At 44.4% G+C, this 19,392-nt stretch overlaps 1 protein-coding gene across 1 annotated transcript in view; it reads left to right on the forward strand.

Annotated features, from left to right (window-relative positions):
- LOC138569484 (caM kinase-like vesicle-associated protein) overlaps positions 1-19,392 on the forward strand; it is a 618,938-nt gene that overhangs the window by 458,275 nt on the left and 141,271 nt on the right. The window contains exon 4 of the mRNA XM_069647487.1: positions 9,661-9,799. Coding sequence (XP_069503588.1) covers positions 9,661-9,799 — 139 coding nt within the window. The remainder of the gene's footprint in view (positions 1-9,660; positions 9,800-19,392) is intronic.

Genomic DNA, 19,392 nt, shown 5'->3' on the forward strand with positions numbered 1-19,392 from the left:
TTTTCGAAAAGCCTCTGATTCTACCCCACGACAAAGTGATGTGAAAGAGCGACTATATGTAATGTAAAGGCATATCCTGACCAGCTGAATTGATGTTTGGAACTGGAGCTGCCTAAGCTTGAGGAAAGGCACCCGGTGTAACCAAAAAGGAATTGTGTTATATGGTGTTTTGTTTTGAAATCTGGGCTGAGGGCTGAGCTTGGGGAAGGGAACCCTGAGAGACCTATCAAGGGATCTGAGTTTGTATTTTCTGTGTTGAGAGCAAGAAGAGGCCTGGGCTTGGGGGGAGGGAACCCTGAGAGGCCTATTGGGGAATCATCCTTGTGACATTAACCAAATTGAATCTGGTGAGAAGACTACCCGGAACCAACTCTGGTTTTAGCCTTTTTTAGTTGAACCACCTTTTTTCCTTTTGAAAAGACTTCCTACAACATTTTTGTACAGCGTGAGGGTAAGCATAGGTTTAGACACAGACAGACTTTTATCATGGATTATTGGACAACGACGGCCATAAGAAACATCAGTTAATGGCACTTTCCCAGTTAGTCAGGCATTCTAGCAACCCAGGAACCTTAGTAAATAAAGGTTGTATAACAAATGCTTTTGCGCCTGTATCTCTCTTGATGCCATACCTGTCTCTCAACACGTTCAGCCATTCTGGGATTTGCTTGCACCTTTCCGATTCCTAGAAAGACTGAATACACTTTGTGCAGGCATTCAGGACACATCAGTGACTTTTCTTGGGCCTATTGTCACATTCCTTGCTGTTGGAAATTATTTCTGATTCTGTAATGAGGTATTTCAGATTTTACAAGATGATTTGCCATTGTTTTTTGGCATTGTTTATTGATTTGTATGGTGGAAATGTTGCCTTGTGGTTGGGTTTCTTATGCTTTGTCTTAAAACAGATGTAAACCCTAATAAAAAACAGTTTATTCATTCTCTTTTTCTATGTTTACTAAAAACACATACATCATTCAATAATGGGAAAGCCTAAAGTAGTGATCCTGAATTGTTTTTACACCGAGAAGTATGTGGAAGTACAATTTTAAACACAAAAGAAGAAAATATTGCAAGCATATAAAATGCACGTTATACACTCTGTTGTGTTTGACATAAACTAAACTGTCATATGCCACGGTAGATAGAGAAAGTCATCTCGCTAGAATCGGTTGTCCATCTTCTATTATGGCAGAGGACTTTGAGATGCAACAGAGTGGAACGTTATGGCCTAGGGATTAAGTCCTAGTGCTTGGGAAAGACTAGCATCGATCCGTTGTCTAGTCAGGCGACACTCTGTTTCGGCCCCACGTTATTGATACGCCCTTCCTAGGGCGTGCTGAGCATTATTGGAGAGGGCCTTCATCAGGACTGGGGGAATTATTCGTGTTAGAGTTGATCCTCAAAATCAGAAAAGAAGGAAAAGGGTGGATACATAAGTGATTTTTTTAGATTTCTTCTGGTATAGTTATAGCGGAGACTCTCACATAGAACTAACCTTTGTGTAAGTATATAGCGGATAGGGCTGCAAAATCCCTTTTTCTTCTTCCATTTAGAAGAGCTGTTATCTTGCGCTTAGTGAAACAAAAGATAACAGCCTATAAGTACTTTGGGAATAACACCACTCCGACTCAATCAATGAATTTCATAATAGTAGCACGTGGCATAAACTCCAGCTTGCCTTCACTTTGCATGCTGTGGCACTTGCATGTGTCTGGGCTTGCTCTGTGCAATGGTGTGTTTCATGTAGCGCCGCATGGCGGCATGCGCATGAGTTGAGTTTGCTGTATGGGGTTGAAGCAGATATATGGGCTGATCTGCAGGTGTTCCTTTTGCTCAGAATCTGCATGATTACTTTTTTACCTAATTCCCTAATATGTGTGCTTTTTTCATTTTCTCACTCCAGAATGGAGGAGGACTAGCTTCACATCATCCTTAATGACAACCACTCCCACTCAATTAGTGACTCACACAATAATAGTACAAGATATACATCTCCTGCTTGCCTTCACGCTGTGAAGCTGTGGCCCTTGCGTAGCTCTGGGCCTGTTCTGGTCAGTAAGGCGTTTCCTATATCACCACACAGCGGCTGAGGCATGACTTGAGTTGCCTATATTGGGTTAAAGAGATATATATATATATATACATATATATATATATAAATATATACATGGGCTGATCAGCAGATGTTTCCTTTAACTCTGTAGCTGCACCTATTTAATGTTTCTTTACTTTTTGCAATTTCTATACTCCAGTGGTAGTAGGACCTGCTTCACCTCGTCTTTAAAAACGCCTGAGTCAATGCACACCAATTCTATACACACAGTGTTCTTTGCGCGCAACACTCATGTTTGCCTGCAGACATCTCTAAGGGCATAATGCATGCGCAGGGCTCATCACATCTTTTGTATGGTTTCTTTTGTTTGGTATAAGTACCGCCAGTGAAAGTTACACCTGTTTTCTGGATTAAGTCATGCTTGCACCAGTAAACATTCGTGGTGAATCGGGCCCTTATTTGTGTATTATATTTATTATTTCATTGTATTCATTATTATGTTTATGGCATGTATTGTATTTATCTATATTTGTAATGATATATGTATTTTTGATTTATTAAATATAGGATATTTCTGTATTATAGATGTGTTATTTTGCTGAATTATATTGATTAAATATATAATATATATGCATGCATATATATCATAAAACATTAAATATACACATAGCGTACATCATATAAATGCAATACAATAAATGCATGTGTATTATTTTGTATTATACAATATATATATACATATAATATTACATTATATTATGTGTGTGCGTGTTTGCATAACTTGTATGTTGAACCATACATATGTTGTGTACATGTTCATAAATAGATGCAAAGAAGTTAACCTAAGTTACACATTTCGAAATCTTGAGAAGTGGCAACATTTTCACTGTAAACCTCAGGAAGTTGAAGAGTTTTAAACAGCACAGAATTCCACTTGCAGAATGTACACTTCCCACACTTCTACTTTGAAGTGTTCCATTCGCACCCATTCTTCCTCATCAGCTACATGTGCCTCCCATGCAGTTCCTGTGTCTAGGGCCGGGGTCTGCAACCTTTGGCTCTCCGTTGTCTTGGACTACAATTCCCATGACCCCCTGAAATTGACTGTGCTGGCCGGGGAGGATGAGAGTTGTGGTCCAAAACACCCGGAGAGCCAAAGGTTGCAGAGCCACGGTCTAAGGTCAAAGTCAGGATCGCGTTTCTGACATTCTCTATAAAAGGTTCGGGAAGTATGTGTATTTGTACACTTCACCAGTTCTTGGTCATAGGTAGCAAGACTCCATCATACATGTGCACTGTCTAGAGGGAAACTGTCAGGATCCCACTACTTCCACCTCATGTTAAAAGGTCTTCGGGTGTGCTCAAGTTCACAGTGTCTTCCTTCTATGGCATGTTGTTCGCCCCTGTTTGGAGTCACTGTGAGTGTCCCACCTCGGCCACCGTCTATAAAAGGTTGCAGAACTATGTTTACTTACTCACGTCTGCGTGTTTTCCTCCTTGTTATGGGGATCCCCCTTAATGGCCGTCGGTCTAGCATCAGTCTCTAGATCACTCCTTGGTCAATATATGCAAATGTTTACTTAATTATGTTTACCTGCACACTTCACGCTGTCTTCTACCCAGGTGATGTGGCTCCCCGTCATTGTCCTTCTGTCCATGGTCAGTGCCAGGAAGCCATTTCGGCCACCATCTGTAAATTGAAGGTTTCAGAAGCATGCATATTTGCACATTTCAATCCTTGTGTCTCACAAGTAGCACATCCTCTCTCTCCCTCCCTCGTTCTGTCTCACAAGTAGCACAGCCTCTCTCTCTCTTCCTCGTTCTGTCTCACAAGTAGCACAGCCTCTCTCTCCCTCCCTCGTTCTGTCTCACAAGTAGCACAGACTCTCTCTCCCTCCCTCGTTCTGTAGTCATTGTGAGATGCCCTTTGTGTGAGGGTCATGACATATGCTTAATTCTACAATTCTCTCTGTATTGCTCTTACGAGAGGTGGTTCTCCCAACCTGCCCTTTATCTAAGGCAAGCCACCCACAAAGCCACCATGTGCAGAAGGATCCACGTGTGTATTTCAGCTCACACTGTATTGTGCCCAGGCCATATGAGAGGTGACGTTCTCCTACTGTTCCGTCATCGCTATCGATGAAGGTTTTCCCAAATCGAGTTGTCCCCAGTGCTAAATACTGACTCTTCCAAACTCATATTTTTCTGTAATCAAACGTATCAACCTCGTATTACAACCACCATGTCTCCTGCTCCCGTTTTCTTCAAATGTGTGTTTTTTCTCTGATGGCGTCTTTTGCCATCCAATAGTGAACGCGTCATGTCTAGGTTCTAAGAGCTACACGATTCATGGGTAGAGGCAAGTCAGAATCGAGACAGAGGGTCTGGCGTGGCTGTAAGAGTCAAACACGATCCAAGACAGGAAAAGATAACTGGACTTCTCATTCTGAAGACTTCAAAACACAAACCTCATGCCTGGCATCCAGCCACCGCACACTCCACAACACAGAGCACATACCTGCCATCCTGCCTCACTCCTTCCCATAACAGAGGACATGTACCCGGCATCCTAATTTGGGAAGATGTGGCACAGATAAATTACATTATTTGCACAGGATCACACACTTTCTTTTAAGAGATGAAGTTGGAATTGAGTTCAGTCTGCACTTTACACATTTGACCACATATCTTATCACCTTTAGCCGATATAAATATGTGATAATGTATGGCTTTACAGGGTTAAAATAATCAAATTTCATAGGAATTACTAGAACAGCATACACAACTCAGGTTATAAACCAACCTGATAAATACACAAAATCCTATGCTAAACAAGGAGAAAAGGGGTATAGCTTTATTTTCAACACCCTGAACGGAACACACAAGCATGAAAAGTACACACCAGCATGCACAATACGGTCAGCCTAAACATTCCCCTCTGGGTTTTGCAGATGTACTTTCAAGACTTGGACCCACAACAACAAACCTGTGTGACAATATCTCCTGCTTGAAGCCATTGTTTGACACAGAGTAGGAGATTGTAATTGCGCTTAGCTGTTAGTGGACTTGAGCTCTAGGAGAGCATTCCTCAGTCCAGTCCAAAAGTAGCGGGAAGGGGAAGCGACAGGCAGCCCCTAAATGTTCTGAATGGTGGGAGCGTGAGGAGAAAACCTAAAGCAATGTGTGGCAGATGGCAAGCCTCAGATCTTGACAAGCAGCCTCCATGTCCAAGGGCATGCTGACCTCCTACCACCCCATTCACACACTGGGTAGTAAGTGATGACTCCTGGACACAGTCATAGGCGGGGAGAGTAAATGTAAAAAATGTACCTCCTTACAAATCAATGACAATTATGAGGGCATCATGAAGCAAGATGCAGACAACAGATTTTAAGCTCAAAATAAGATGATTTATTAAATCAAATGTCATGATTTAGAAGGCCTAACTTGCCCTATGCTAAAGTAGGAGTTCCCTACCTGCTCGAAACTAAGGAACGTCTGAGTCAAAGAGTTCAACTTTAAAGCCTGTCTGTGTCCAAAACCTATCCTTGCCCTCACAACTAAAGCTAAACAATGTGTAGGGCTGTCAATAATAAAGGAAATTGTGATTAACACAAAGTTCTGAGCTTCTTCCAGCTCTTAGCTTCCTTTTTAGCTCCCCATACCCCAAGTTCAAGAAGGTTCCCCCAGCCTCTGAAGATTACCTTTCTCAAGTTCAACGTAATACCGTTTCACACAATCCTCGGAGTTCCCTTCCCCAAGTTCAAGGGAACACAGTTCAAAAGAAAAGGGTCTTGAGGCACCATCTTCAAGACAGTAGCTGCAGTTCCTCAAGTCTCACGATTCCCTTCCACAAGACTCCAACGGAGCAACTTGCACTTATTTCAGTTTTTCAAAGCTCAGCACAACTCCAAGTCAACTTGAGCCTCCTTTCTGGATTGCATCAACAGTTCACGTATAGTGCTACTTCTTGGTGTGTCTCACAATGTTTCTGGTTTTCACAATTTAGAACTCCCTGGTGTAGGCACAGTTGTCAGACCACTTGGTCCACCTATCACAGGTTGCGCAACCAGGAACCCTATGCTCTTCAGTCCACACAAGTTCTTCTGCATTTGCCCTGTGTCCCATTTCACATTGACTTAGCTTCTCTTTGTTTGCATCTTGGTTTCATTTGAAGCTTCACACTCTTGTGGCTTCTCCTTGGCAGCCTCTTGGCTTTGCCAGAAGGTGTTGCACGCCTTATGCCAATCTGTGGCCATGCTACACTGTCTCCATTCATTATGTTCTCTTTGTGGTGGTTTTATTATTTTCCCCCTTTTCTGTCGCACTCTTCCACGCTCTTTTCCAGAGGTTGTTTTCAAATGGGCATTTTCCCTTTTGACTTTCATTCAGCTAACAACATTGCCCATAAAGTTTAATTCAACTCAGTATTCATTGTGCGTGATTTAACCTTGCTACAAGTTTTCATTCAGTCCGGTATTCCATATGCTTAAATTAACTTTGCTTCAAGTTTCGTACAGTTCGGTATTCAGTTTTGCTTCATACGGCCATGTGTTACATACGCATAGCCCCTTAGAGCGTCCCTGGCTTTGAGTGCAATTCCCCTGCACTCACCAGTCCTCAGCATTCCTCTCCGGCAGCTCCACTGCTTCTTCTCTGATTCGCAGGTTTGGCGGGCTGGTCTCTGCGAGCCCCACTCGCACTCCGGGTGCTTCCCAGCAACCAGCAGCTCCACTCCTCTGCTACAGATGCGGACAGCGTCCTTTCTTCTTTCTTTCTTTTCCCGGAGCTCCAGCTCCTACATGGAGGCTCCAACACCTGTAGTCTAATGCCCATCTCGCTCTGGGCTCCATAGGTCTTCTGGGATATCTGCCGGCGTCCTGGCTTCCTCTCAGGTCCCACCAAAGCTGCCTCCTCACGTAAAAAAGTCCCCTGCTGGTCTCTCCCATACAGGCCTCCCTGTTGCTCTCCTTTTGTCGCTTTTCATACACCTGCAACCCCTTGTCAGGTTGCAGGTGTAGGCTCCCAATTGAACTTGCCTGACCATAGTTAAAGGGACATGCCTGGCCTTCACAGTACTTTGCAGGCATCTTCCTCGTCCCAGTTCTAGAGTTGTGAAAGGAGTTACTAGTGTTCATTATTCCTAGTTGACTCTTACTTGTCCGAGTACTGTCATAGGTAAAGTGTGGGAAAATGAGGGGAGATGTTGTACAATAGCCTATAAAGGCAGGGGAAGGGTTAGGCTGGTCTTCAATAGGGAAAGGGGGTTACCATGTCTCACCTGAGGGCACCCCACTCCCAATCCCCAAGGACCCTCCACACACTCAGGGGATCCTCTCTTGCTTCTCCAACCCAGGGTCAGAATCCAAATGCGATGGCCTTTTCCTGACCACCTGAGAAGAGGATCGAGGGGGAGTGGGAGTGAGGATACCCTCAGGTGTCTTACACAACTACCCAGACAAACCCACTTACCCACCGTACATTAGATTATATTTTTTTATTTCTCTTTTCCTTAGGAGGGACACATGGCTCATAAATGTCTGAACAACGAACAAGTTAAGGAACAATTCAGCCTGATCTGAGCACTTTATAAGTAATCAATAATTATATTATCTTTGGTGCAAATGCTGTAGCCCGATAGGCCATGTGTAAGTGAGGCTTGTTGTGGATTGAACACTTAACAGTGTTGAAGCTCAGTGATCCCAACCGTGGCAGCAAAAGGAAATAAGACTCTCTTAAGAAGGGGTATTTGCCTGAGATTGCATAGTTAGGTCAAACGGTGAAGCCTAACTACACATGCTTTCATTGCATGTTAAGCTTTGCACCAATAAGCAATGCCTGGCCAGAGATAAACTAGCAGTACTCTGTGCAAGTGGATGAGTGCATGCAGTTCCTTTCACTGTCAGCTAGAGGCAGTGTTGTTTTAACATTCTCTGCTCTGAAAGTTACAGTGGAGGGAAGAGTCGATGATAGGCTCGGCTCAAGTTGGGCTCTCCTTTCACAAAGTTACTAGAGCCGAGCCTAAGCCAGGCATTTGGTTCCAGGCAGGCACGAGCGTGCACTGGCTTGCCCACCTCTATTGCTGTTGATGGTATCGTTTTCATAAAATATGAACTTATGGTCCACCTCAGTGTCTCACAGTTTGGTTTTGGATGCATAAATACCCCTGCTCTTTATCATTTATTCAGAAATGATTGAGGTGAATGGGAAAGCTGCAGTTGGTTACATAATTCAGAAAAAGACAACGTCCAATAGAACAGGTTATTCGGTCTTCTTCGTTTCAGTAGAGGAGCTGTCACACTTTTGGCAAATGTAAGGCTTGCGGGTTCCCCCTAAATTCATAAGGGCAATCCATGGGTGGACCCGTTGCTCTTATTAACCAGAGCGATAGAGCACCAGAGCCGCACCGGAGGATGACAAATAATGTCACACATGTGCTGGGTTTGATGCTGCTACTCTGTTCAGAGGAGAATTGCCTGTCATTTAGGCGCTTGCTCGACTGTCCTGGTGCATAGCTCTCAACCCTTAATGCTACTTGGGCAGGTGAAAACACCTGATTTTGTATTTGGCGGGTGAAAACCAGTAGTCGAAGTGGGCGGGAGCGGTCGGGAGCGGTGCTCCTCTACTTCTTTTAATTAAGTTTTACAGCTCCTATACTTTTATTTTAAAGCGAAACTGTTCCGGAACGGTTTCATTTTAAAACAAAAGTGTAGGAAGAAGTTGAAACTAGCGCTTTCAGTGCACTGCACTGGACAGGCCCTTAAACGGCAGGTGCATGTGTTTTGGGGTTTGTATTGTGCATGGGAGGCGGCGCAGCAATGGGGTTTGTGGGGAGCTGTATAGGCGAGTAGGGAACATAGCTCAATTACTTCTTTTCATACACTTCGACCACTGGAAGCCCATTGATTCCTATGTGTGTGTGTAGGGAGCATGGCGGGTGAGAGAGCTGCCTAAGTGGCCGGTGACACCTGCCAAAATCGTGTGAGTTGAGAAGTATGCCTGGTGGCAGGGACCAGACTGAAATGCAAAGGGATAGTTCTCCTCTGGCATAGCTCTCAACCATTTGTGTCGCAAAGGTGGGTGAAATCACCCGATTTTGTTTTTGGTGGGTGAGACGCCCATTGGAATGAATGGGCATGCAGGAGGCTTGGCGGGTGAGTCAGCCCTTTACAAGGCGGGTGACACCCGCCAAAATTGTGTGAGTTGGGAGCTATGCCTCTGGTATGGCACAAAAACCTGGACAATAATTGTTAGAACACGTCATTTGGCCCTGCTTGTTCTCAGTGGAAGGGCTCTCACATTATTCACACACACATGATGGAGAGCAGTGTACAGAATGTTTATTTGATTTAAATCTTGATGCTTAAATTGCGTCCAATTCCTGATCTGCCAATTTGTATATGTATTTATTAATTTGACCGATGCATTACTGAGCTCAAGACTAAGCTGCCCAGCAGATTTACCCTCCCCAGATATCCTTTCTCTTCGCTTCGAACCCTGATTGCGCACGGCCCAGCGGGTTCTCACGCTTTACTCTAGCCAGAGACTGCTGTAGCTTCCTGTTGGGGAGTGGCTTGCTCAAGGCCTGTTTCTTTGTCTTGCAGGGCCACTGGAGGCGATGTCTTCGATTGGATACTGGACCAAGGCTACTACACAGAAAAGGACACAAGCAACGTCATCCGGCAGGTGCTGGAGGCGGTGGCATACCTCCACAGCCTACACATCGTCCACAGGAACCTAAAGGTGAGCGTTTCCGTGCTCTGTGGCTGTAATGCTGGAGGGGGGCGCTGGGGACTGCCTTTTTTTGTGGGTGTGCTATTACATATTCAACAAGGCAGAATGCACGGTATAAGTTAACCCATACTTGCCAACATTCTGTGACCAAAACGATGTAGGATTTTTCAGGTTTGAAAAATAATAATTCCCATAACAATGACAAAACAGGAAAATACAAAACATACCAACAACACAACATGGAAAGATGTGGAAATGTTAAAAATATATAATTCGGAATTCTCACACCAAATTGTCGGCAGATGATGTGTGATGGTGTTACACTCTGCCACTGCTTTCACTGGTGGTTCGCCTAAGGGTTGTACCTGCAAGAGTGCAGCCAGAGCCACGCAGCTGTCAGGACAGTGGATTGGGCTGAATGCAATCAAAGTAATCACCAAACAGTCCACTGTATAGACAGACTAATTAATGTGTTGCATGCTTTGTCCTGGGGCCTGCCATAGAATCACATACATTACTTGCCACTGTAAAAAGCAGTAGGATCTGTCACTGAAATCTGAAGGTGGTAGGGCTGCTTCAAAAGCAGTAGCCTACTGCCTAAATCTGTAGGATTGGCAAGTATGTTAACCCCTTACGTGCCAGGCTATTATGCAAGTCTATGCAAAAAAGGGTGAGCATACTTGTCCTTGACACTTTTAAAGCAATAGGTCACCTGTATCTATAGCCGTGACTGCGGTCAAGTGCGTAGTTTCTAACTGGGTGACCGTGGGCGTGCTCATTGTGGTCACCAGTGTTACATATAGCATGCACTATAGATTAAGGCAGGTGCAGCTAGGACCATACGTTTGGGAAGGGCCATTATACCAATATATATCACATTCTCCCAAGGTCTTTAAACTTGCTAGCACATAGTTATAATGATATGTTATTTATAATGCGCTTTATAATACCCAGAGGTTTTTAAGCACGACCCGGGGATCGAACCTGTGTTGCTCCGTGTGGTCTTGTTTCCAACTCGAGCACTTTGCCCATGAGCTATCCTCCCGAGACGGCAAAAACACTGTATGCTTTTAAATTGGGGTGGTGAAGTAACAACCCGTAGGTTGAGACTGCCAGAAAACAAATGGACGTGTGAGGTTTTCCTATTTTTTTGGCGATGTTTTATGAGGTGCCTTGCGCAGACTGTCACGTCTGGACACATTGGCAGACCTGATGTTTCGTTCCATACGAAAATAAATCACATGTTTATGTTAGTTTAATAGTGAGTAAAGAAAATGCACAAAACATGTTAGTAAATTAAATGCAGGTTTACATTGCGATATGTACCAATGTTGACTTAATGAGGTAGCATTTTAATCACACACTTAGTTGAATGGGACTGTTTTAGCATGAGCAGGCAAGGGTTAATGATACAAGTGCATGTTTTCTCTGTTGGAAAGTGCAAGCATTGTTCATGGGGTCACTTTTCACTTTGGTACATTAGACTGGGTGTTGCCTGTCGCATTGAAGGTGCAGTGAAAACAGGTTCTCCCAGAGAAATGTTGCTGGGAAATTTGAATCACTGTTTCTTGAATGCGCGAGAAAGGCTGTCTGTTGTTTCGCGTCTGGTTCTGTAATACCAGCAGTTGTAGACTGCATCCAGAGCATTCTGATTGGCCGAGAGGAGGTCCATGCACTAATAGAAGGCAGAGAGCTCCAGCACTGGACACTGTGACTGTGCTGAAATCACCGTGAGGCTCCATGATCAGCTGGTCACTCATAGCTTGTTTGTCAGGACTAAACCCACTTTATGGTCGGCCTTGGTGATCAGGTGAGTGATGGGTTAATGAAACCCCAGCAGTGAAATACTTTTCTGGCAACATTCTGATGCACCTGTATTATTCTGACAGTCCCCTATTGCCACATACTGGGCAGGTTCCGGAGAACATTGCAACCCAGCCCCAAGTTAATAAAATCATTCCAAGATTAACAAAAGCAAAGTGGACAACAATATTGAAAAAAAGCACTTTCCGTACCTCATTTATAGTGTCATTGTCTAAAGCGCCCTCTTCAAGCTTTTCTGCCTCTAAGGCATGTATTGCTCCCACTAAATCTAGTTTTTCAATCATCTCTGTCTCTATTAAAAGTAAAAAATAAAGCCTATAACCCCCACTTAGACGCTAAAGACCATACATAAGTATGACATTTAATTTACTAAAACTCCTGTCAACAAACAGCAGCAGCACCTCTAACCAACATCCTCACGGCGACCCAAACATTTGAAAACAAAGGTTTTTGTGTATGGTCAATTTGCTGCAGCAAAGGACAGCGTTCACAATCTACAAGCCATACTTGTTGGCTTTGTCAATGGTACAATACAGCCTAGTAAACCATAGGAGGGTCTTTTTTTAACTAGTGTACATTGCTATCTGAATCGCTCAATTTCGGCAGATAAGGAACAGTGTGATTACATTATTTGCCCAAGATCACAGACTTTAGTTGAGTGATTAAGCCACTCACACCAGCTGTGAGAGAGGTGTTGGTCATTTCAATGACCAATGGGTAGGATACCTGGGATGGTCTAGCGTGGGCGCAGGAGACCTCACATAGCAAGGAGGGCTCGCTGAGCATGACCAAGGGCACCCCAAGAACATGGGGTGATGACGCGGCACTGCTATGGAGAAGGAACTTGGGTCTTTCATGGCTTGGGCTTGGTCACAACAACCCCCTCATATGTCACACAGTGACGCATGTTTTGTGTTTCCCACGACAGCGGGAATTAACACAACACACCACAGCAGGAATACCAGGAGAGATTAGTACATTAAAAAAAACGCAACACAATGCAATGATTCTGGTGTCTCTACGACATGGGCTGTATTAACTTGTATCTTTGCATGTGGGGTTAACTACAATAGCCACCTATATGCCTGATTGTAACTAGTAAATTGTCCCTCACATCCACATCTCATGCACTCACGCACAAGCATTGTTTCTTCGTTACGAAATGCTAATTTGTACCCGGTGTGCCGCAATGAGACAAACATCTAGGCACCAATTGGTGGGATTCCAAGCCTTACGAGAAGGTAATCTCTCTGATGTTGCGATGTGCTTCTCGTTCCGGTTCCGACCATTGTTTCTATGAAAAGGGAGAAGGGACTACCTGTCGTCCCTCTTTCCCTGTTACATTTGTTTTAATGGCCACCATGGAAAGGGAGACGGGACTACAAGTAGTCCCTTCTCCCCGAACCCTAGCAGCCATTTTTTTTTCTGAAGTCGAGAAACAGTTGTAGCACCGTTTCTCGTCTTGAGAAAAATTGCCTTTAGTGTCCCGGTACGACATGCTGGGATACTAATGGCAATATGACCTTCGGAGGGGTGCTATTACCGGTTCGGTAAATCTTCAGCTTTCCGCCCATTTTCAGTACTATTAAAGCCGGCGTTATTACCTATGGACTCTTAACAAAATGGGGATTTATAGCCTTAACAGTTAGGATCCAGCGCAAATAACGTTGGACTGAGTTGCGGTAATGCTATTTGCGTTGGCAGTATCCTGGCGCAATTACCGCCGGGATACCACCAAGGCTCTGATGAGGCTGAGAGTGCCCTTTTCACTAAACTCCTTCTCCAAACCATAACTAGGGACATAGTGCCCTGCTCACTAGATTAATTCTCCAGATTAATTCTCCAGACCACAACTAGGGACATAGTGCCCTGCTCACTAGATTACAACTAGGGACATAGTGCCCTGCTCACTAGATTAATTCTCCAGACCACAACCAGGGACATAGTGCCCTGCTCACTAGATTAATTCTCCAAACCACAACCAGGGACATAGTGCCCTGCTCACTAGATTAATTCTCCAGACCACAACCAGGGACATAGTGCCCTGCTCACTAGAATAATTCTCCAGACCACAACCAGGGACATAGTGCCCTGCTCACTAGAATAATTCTCCAGACCACAACCAGGGACATAGTGCCCTGCTCACTAGATTCATTCTCCAGACCACAACCAGGGACATAGTGCCCTGCTCACTAGATTAATTCTCCAGACCACAACCAGGGACATAGTGCCCTGCTCACTAGATTAATTCTCCAGACCACAACTAGTGATATTGCCCCTGGTCTCTTAACTCCTTCTCCAAACTACTTTGGATATAGTGTGCTTTTCACTAAACTCCTTTTCCAAACCACAACTAGGGATATGATGGCCTGCTCACTAAACTCCTTCTCTAAATCGCACCTAGGGATATAGTGCTCTGTTCAATAGACTTCTGCAACCCTTTCTACTTTCCCTGACTCCCCCGTTCTTAATTCTCTTTCTCAACCTCATACATGCAAACAGCCACAATTGGTAGCATCTCGCAGTGCAATACCTCCCCTTCCCTCTATGTCCCACTCCCACAGCTAAGGGAAGACATCTTAGTTGTTTATTCTGATTGATCAATTAAATGGCAGGTTTCTTTAATGGCTAAAAAAAATGCTTTATTCAGCTGAGGCATCATAAGAGAGTGTCCTCGCTTTTTACCCTTAATCAGACAGACATCAGCATTAACGCGTTTGGCTCATTGAGAGTGGATTTTGGTAACATTGCCTATCTTGGCCTTAGTTCTAAAACGTTTGCCAAATTGTAGAATGTGCAGAATGCTGCTCTTAAGTTAAGGTCATATCTCGCTGGCTGGGTTTATGTGCCTGTCACTGGTTGCCGTTAGAACAAAGAATTGTGTTGAAACCTTTGTGCTGATTCCACAAAATGTACATGTTCACCATCAGAATCATTGTGTCCATAACCTGCTGATTTACCGACCACCCAGGTTGTCCCTACTGACTATTCCAAACATTAATTTCATAAAGTCACTCTGCGTGGCACCACTTTCATATGTAGGGCCTTCAAACTGTGTACCAATCTGCCTTCGGATATAAGATACTGGAGCAACCTGCCCACATTTTGGCAGTCCTCAAAAACGTTCCTCTTTCAAAATCCTAAGAACTTCTTTTTGCAATGCTGATGTATTCTCTTGCCCTTCCATTTGCTTTCTGGCAAATCCTTCCGTAGCACCAAGATATACCTTGGGGTGAACGTTTGCCCTTTATAAAACTCGCACACTTTCATACAGTCTCCTCCTGCTGCACACTCCTCCCTGGACTTTTGGTCCTACTTCACCTCCTATCTGACCTCACCCGAACACCGCTCTTTGACAACTGGCCCTTTCCTGCCTAGTAGGTTCTCTCTGCTCCCATTGGCTTCCTCAGTCTTGCCTTCTTCTACCCGTGTGTGCTGGAATCTCCCAGGAAGTCTACGCAAGGGCCCTTATCCCCCCCCCCCCCTTTTCAGTCTCTATTTTGTTCCAGCCAGCTAAATGGCCACTGCGGTTGTTTGTTCTCTCCTGTCCTCAAACATTTTGGGGTATGTTCCCTAGTCTCCCCTAGTGCTGGGCAGCTCCTTCTGGCTCCAGCTTAACCACCGCTGCTCTCCTGTTCTCCTGTATGCAGTCGGGGGTTTGTGGAGTAGGTGTTGGGTTTCTTATTTTGCTTCTGAGCGGGGAGCCCAGGTCGAATTCCATTCCAATAACCATTCCATTCCACCTTGTCCGTTAACAGGTGCATTGTGGTACTTGTAGTCACAGTTTTCCTTTTGTTGTGTTGCTTTCCCGGGATCCACATTCCATTCCAGGTTTCTGAGGATCCTGGTGCTTTCTGGTCACTGTAGTCTCTGGATCTTGTATTGGTAGATCAGACTGTTCTGAACTTAATGACTCTGGGAAATCACCTGCAAGAACAAAGAAATAGACCTGGCCAGGACAAAGGTTGATACGCTTTGGGTCAGCGACAAAGGCACCAGTGCACGTAGACGGCACAACCCAGTGTGGAGCAGGGGTCTCCCACACATCACCTCTGGGGTATGTCTGGTTCTGCCACTTCCCGGATAGGCTTCATACCCCAGGTTGAGAGGGGTCACTGACCCCTCTCGATAGACTCAGAACCATTACCGTGTCACAATACGTATAGGATAGCCATTTGGAATCCACTTCCATAATAGTACTACCTGTCCATAAGATGTCAACAGTTGGAAAATGATGTTACTACCTGTGCATATAATCTCAGTGCCTGGCAAATGCCTTTATAATACCCATACACAAGCAAAAACGGTTGGCTTTGTTTGTTTTAAACATGACTCCAGTGCAAAGAATTGATGGGAGGACACACATAGTGCTTTTAAATCAAGTGGCTCATGGCACACTTGGTTAAGACATTTTTATTACACCAGGATCTCATTTACAACTTCCATTAAGCAATTAACTCCCAGAAGATGGCTTAAAAATTGCAGCGGAAGGCTCTATACAGCACAAAGTTCAATTTAACTGCATGATAAAGCTGGCCTCAAGACATTTCAAAAGGGTGTGTTTTGAGTGAAAGGGGTGGATAATGGGTGGAAATTGCCGTAGGGATTGCATGGCCATGGGGTGATCAAGTGATGGGTAAAAAGCAGAACAACACCCACAAGTTGTGTATCCTATCTCACATCCCATCTCCCCCTACCTGTACTCCAAAGCAACCGTTTTGGCTTATTGGCGGTGCTTAGCGTCACCGAATATCCCTAACTAGAAATACAATACAAGGCAACTTACAAAGATCCGCCCATGGGCCAGCGGGTAATTGGTAGACATCCCCCTCTATGGTGCATCACTGAATCCCTGGCTGCCCCCTCTCCACCTTAATAGATTTCCGCCTGGGATAAATCCTTAACAGCCTGACTGAACTTCCACAAACGTGATCCATGGTTCCCACAAATCTCCTAGTGAGATAGGGTAGGTTTGGGGTTCCAGCTGATTTTTCTTCCAGCCCGAATCTGCTTTAATCTCTTTTAAGGGCCATACATCTTGAGGGAAGTTCAGGCAGGTTTCTATTGGCATAAAACCCACGCACTCAATCACATTAAAGGCTGCAGAAAGAGAGAGAAAGGGAGGGGTGGGAGTGAGGCCAGCTAGGGGTTTACAAGTGGAATTTGTGTCCTGCACATCTTTTTCCCACTAGGACAGCACATCACATTCTGGAATAGGATATTTTAGTAGGTTACTGCACCTTCTGCAGAGATCTACGTGTAACCTCCACGTCCCAGGTTTGAATCTGGGGACAGAAACTCAACCATTCATCCTTCTGAAGCAGGTAAAATGTGGTAAAGTTGACATGGGAAATTGTAAGATTTCATATTGGACCAGCAGAGTCAGTCACATCTCGGGCATGCCATGGTCTGCTTTTCATCAGTCAGAGGTCGAAACAATTACTATTATTTAGGCAATAAGCGACAAGCAGGGGGGGCATTACCACTTCAGGTACTGCCCCATGGCCCATAGATGCAGGCGCGAGCGAAGTTGCAGCTCCTGCGAGGGGCTTATTGCTATTAGTACCCTGGCCCGTAAAAAGAAAAAAGCAAAAAATGGATGTCAAGGAAGTTGAAACGAAATCTGTTCTCCCTTTCTGTGGCGACCATTGAAAAATGTTTTTTAAAAAGTAAGCAAACAAAATGGCCACCATGCAACGGGAGAAGGGACTATAGGCCCCTCCCGTTCCATGGTGGCCATTAAAAAAATATGAAAAAAGTAAACAAAGAAAATGGCCGCTATGGAAAGGAGAGAAGGGACTGCACGTAGTCCCTTATTCCTTTCCATGGCAGCGTGTCCCAGGGTTACCAGTCATTTGGTCGGAAAAAAAGGTCAACAGGACAAATGGTCAACACCATTTGGTCCCCCCAACCCCCTTTTTTTTCTAACAAAAAACATTTTTTCCCTAAACGAAAACCTAAAAAATATATATATAAATAAAAAAAAAATTCAACCATTTGGCTTTCGACCAAGTTCCGTCGACCATTTGTCTTTCGACCAAATGTCTTTCGACCAAATGACTGGACAGCGTGTCCCAGATCGGGAGCGAACGCCCTGGGGACAGAAGTGTTCCCAGAGCGTCCGATACTGAAAAGGATCCAGAAGGAGAAGGTAAGTGGGGGGGAATTTGTGGATTAGGAGGGGGAGGCGAGCACTCTCCTTGTTCCCCAGCGGGGAAGATGGCAGCCTCCAGTCCTGAGGAGGCTCGGAGCGGCAGGATTACAGTCTGGTAATGCCCCTGTTCCGAGCCTCCTCATTGGCTGGGAGGTTGCCACCCCCCTCAGCCGGGTACTAATTAAGTTCATAACTAGAATATAGGGAATTCACGACAGACATGCAACTCTGAAAGGTTTATAGGGCTGGGGAAGACTCAATCATGCTTTAAGTGTGCCTGAAGTTTCACCCCGCTGAGTTCATTTCCATGAGGGCCACTGAGGTTAATTAGGGAGAGAGTCGATGTAATTCAATAATCTCGGAAATGCCAGTGCGGCTGAGGCAGTGTCAGTCACTTGTCAATAATTCATGATTCAGACTTTTGTCACTCTGAAGTGACTTAAATGAATGCCATTTGCTCATAAAATATTGCAAAGTTTCCAGCTGTGTATCTGGGGAAAAAAACACAGAACATAGCTCGACAATAAGGGCCTAATAACGATTGTTACCAAATTTTCATTGTAAATGCAGCGGCATTCAAATGCTGTTACCTCATGTGGGCCTTTCCTCCACACAAAAACAGGTGCAAATGGATCAGTGTTTCACTAATGAAATTCATAGTTTGGTGGAGCAGTAATAAAAAGGATGCTGTATTTCAAAATGCTGAACATTTTTACATTAACAATAAAATGCGTCCCAAAAAGATTTTTGTAACATTTTTTGGGTTTTTTGTAAGTTGTCCACAAAGAGTTTATTTTTGCCTTCTGTAGAAAATAAACTGGCAGGTACAAGACATTAGTCAGTAAGACATTTTGCACTAGCAAGATCTTTGTTTTGTCTTCCCCTGTTTGTTTGTTTGTTTGTTTATTTGTTTGTTTGTTTATTTGTTTGTTTATTTGTTAATGCGCGCCAAACCCATGGGTAGCCGGGCGCAACAGTTTACATGAAGACTTAAGCTTGTTACAATATTTGGCATGAGTATATACAACACAGAGGCAAAAAGGAGCAAATATATGTGAGACTATATATATGCATATAAAACACAACGGCACAAAGCAAATACCTTCAAGAATATATACAAACATGTTCCCAGAAGCAGGGCATGTCTTGTGGTGTCCAGGCAATGGGTAGGTCGTGGCTCGGTAGGAAGCTAGGTGTAAATTATGTGTCATTGGCACGCAGCCAGTTGATTATCTTGTGCCTGAATGTTGGGTACGGTTGTTCCATTCTGAGGTCAAGTGGTAAGTTGTTCTAGCAGTGAGCAGCTTTGACAGGAAAGCTATTTCCTCCCGCGGTGGAACGTTTAAACTTTGGAATCGCTAGTTTGGAGGTGTAGACAGATCTCGTGGGTAGACAGACTGTTCCCCTCCCTTGCCTCGTCGTGCTCTGAAACACTTGTGTATGAGCGCGATAGAAATAAAATATCCTATCATATCACTTGTTGGCAGTGCAAAGTCACTCTGAAACATACTTTTTGCACCACTCCATGAATCAGGGTGTTTGTTGTTCGTGCAGTCACTTTGCACCGTGCTAAAGATTCCATGAATTGGGTCCTTTGTTTTTCTGTGGACATCCCTGATAGGAA

Source organism: Ambystoma mexicanum, chromosome 2q (assembly GCF_040938575.1).
Source record: "Ambystoma mexicanum isolate Mex_15411 chromosome 2q, UKY_AmexF1_1, whole genome shotgun sequence".
Classification (NCBI taxonomy): domain Eukaryota; kingdom Metazoa; phylum Chordata; class Amphibia; order Caudata; family Ambystomatidae; genus Ambystoma; species Ambystoma mexicanum.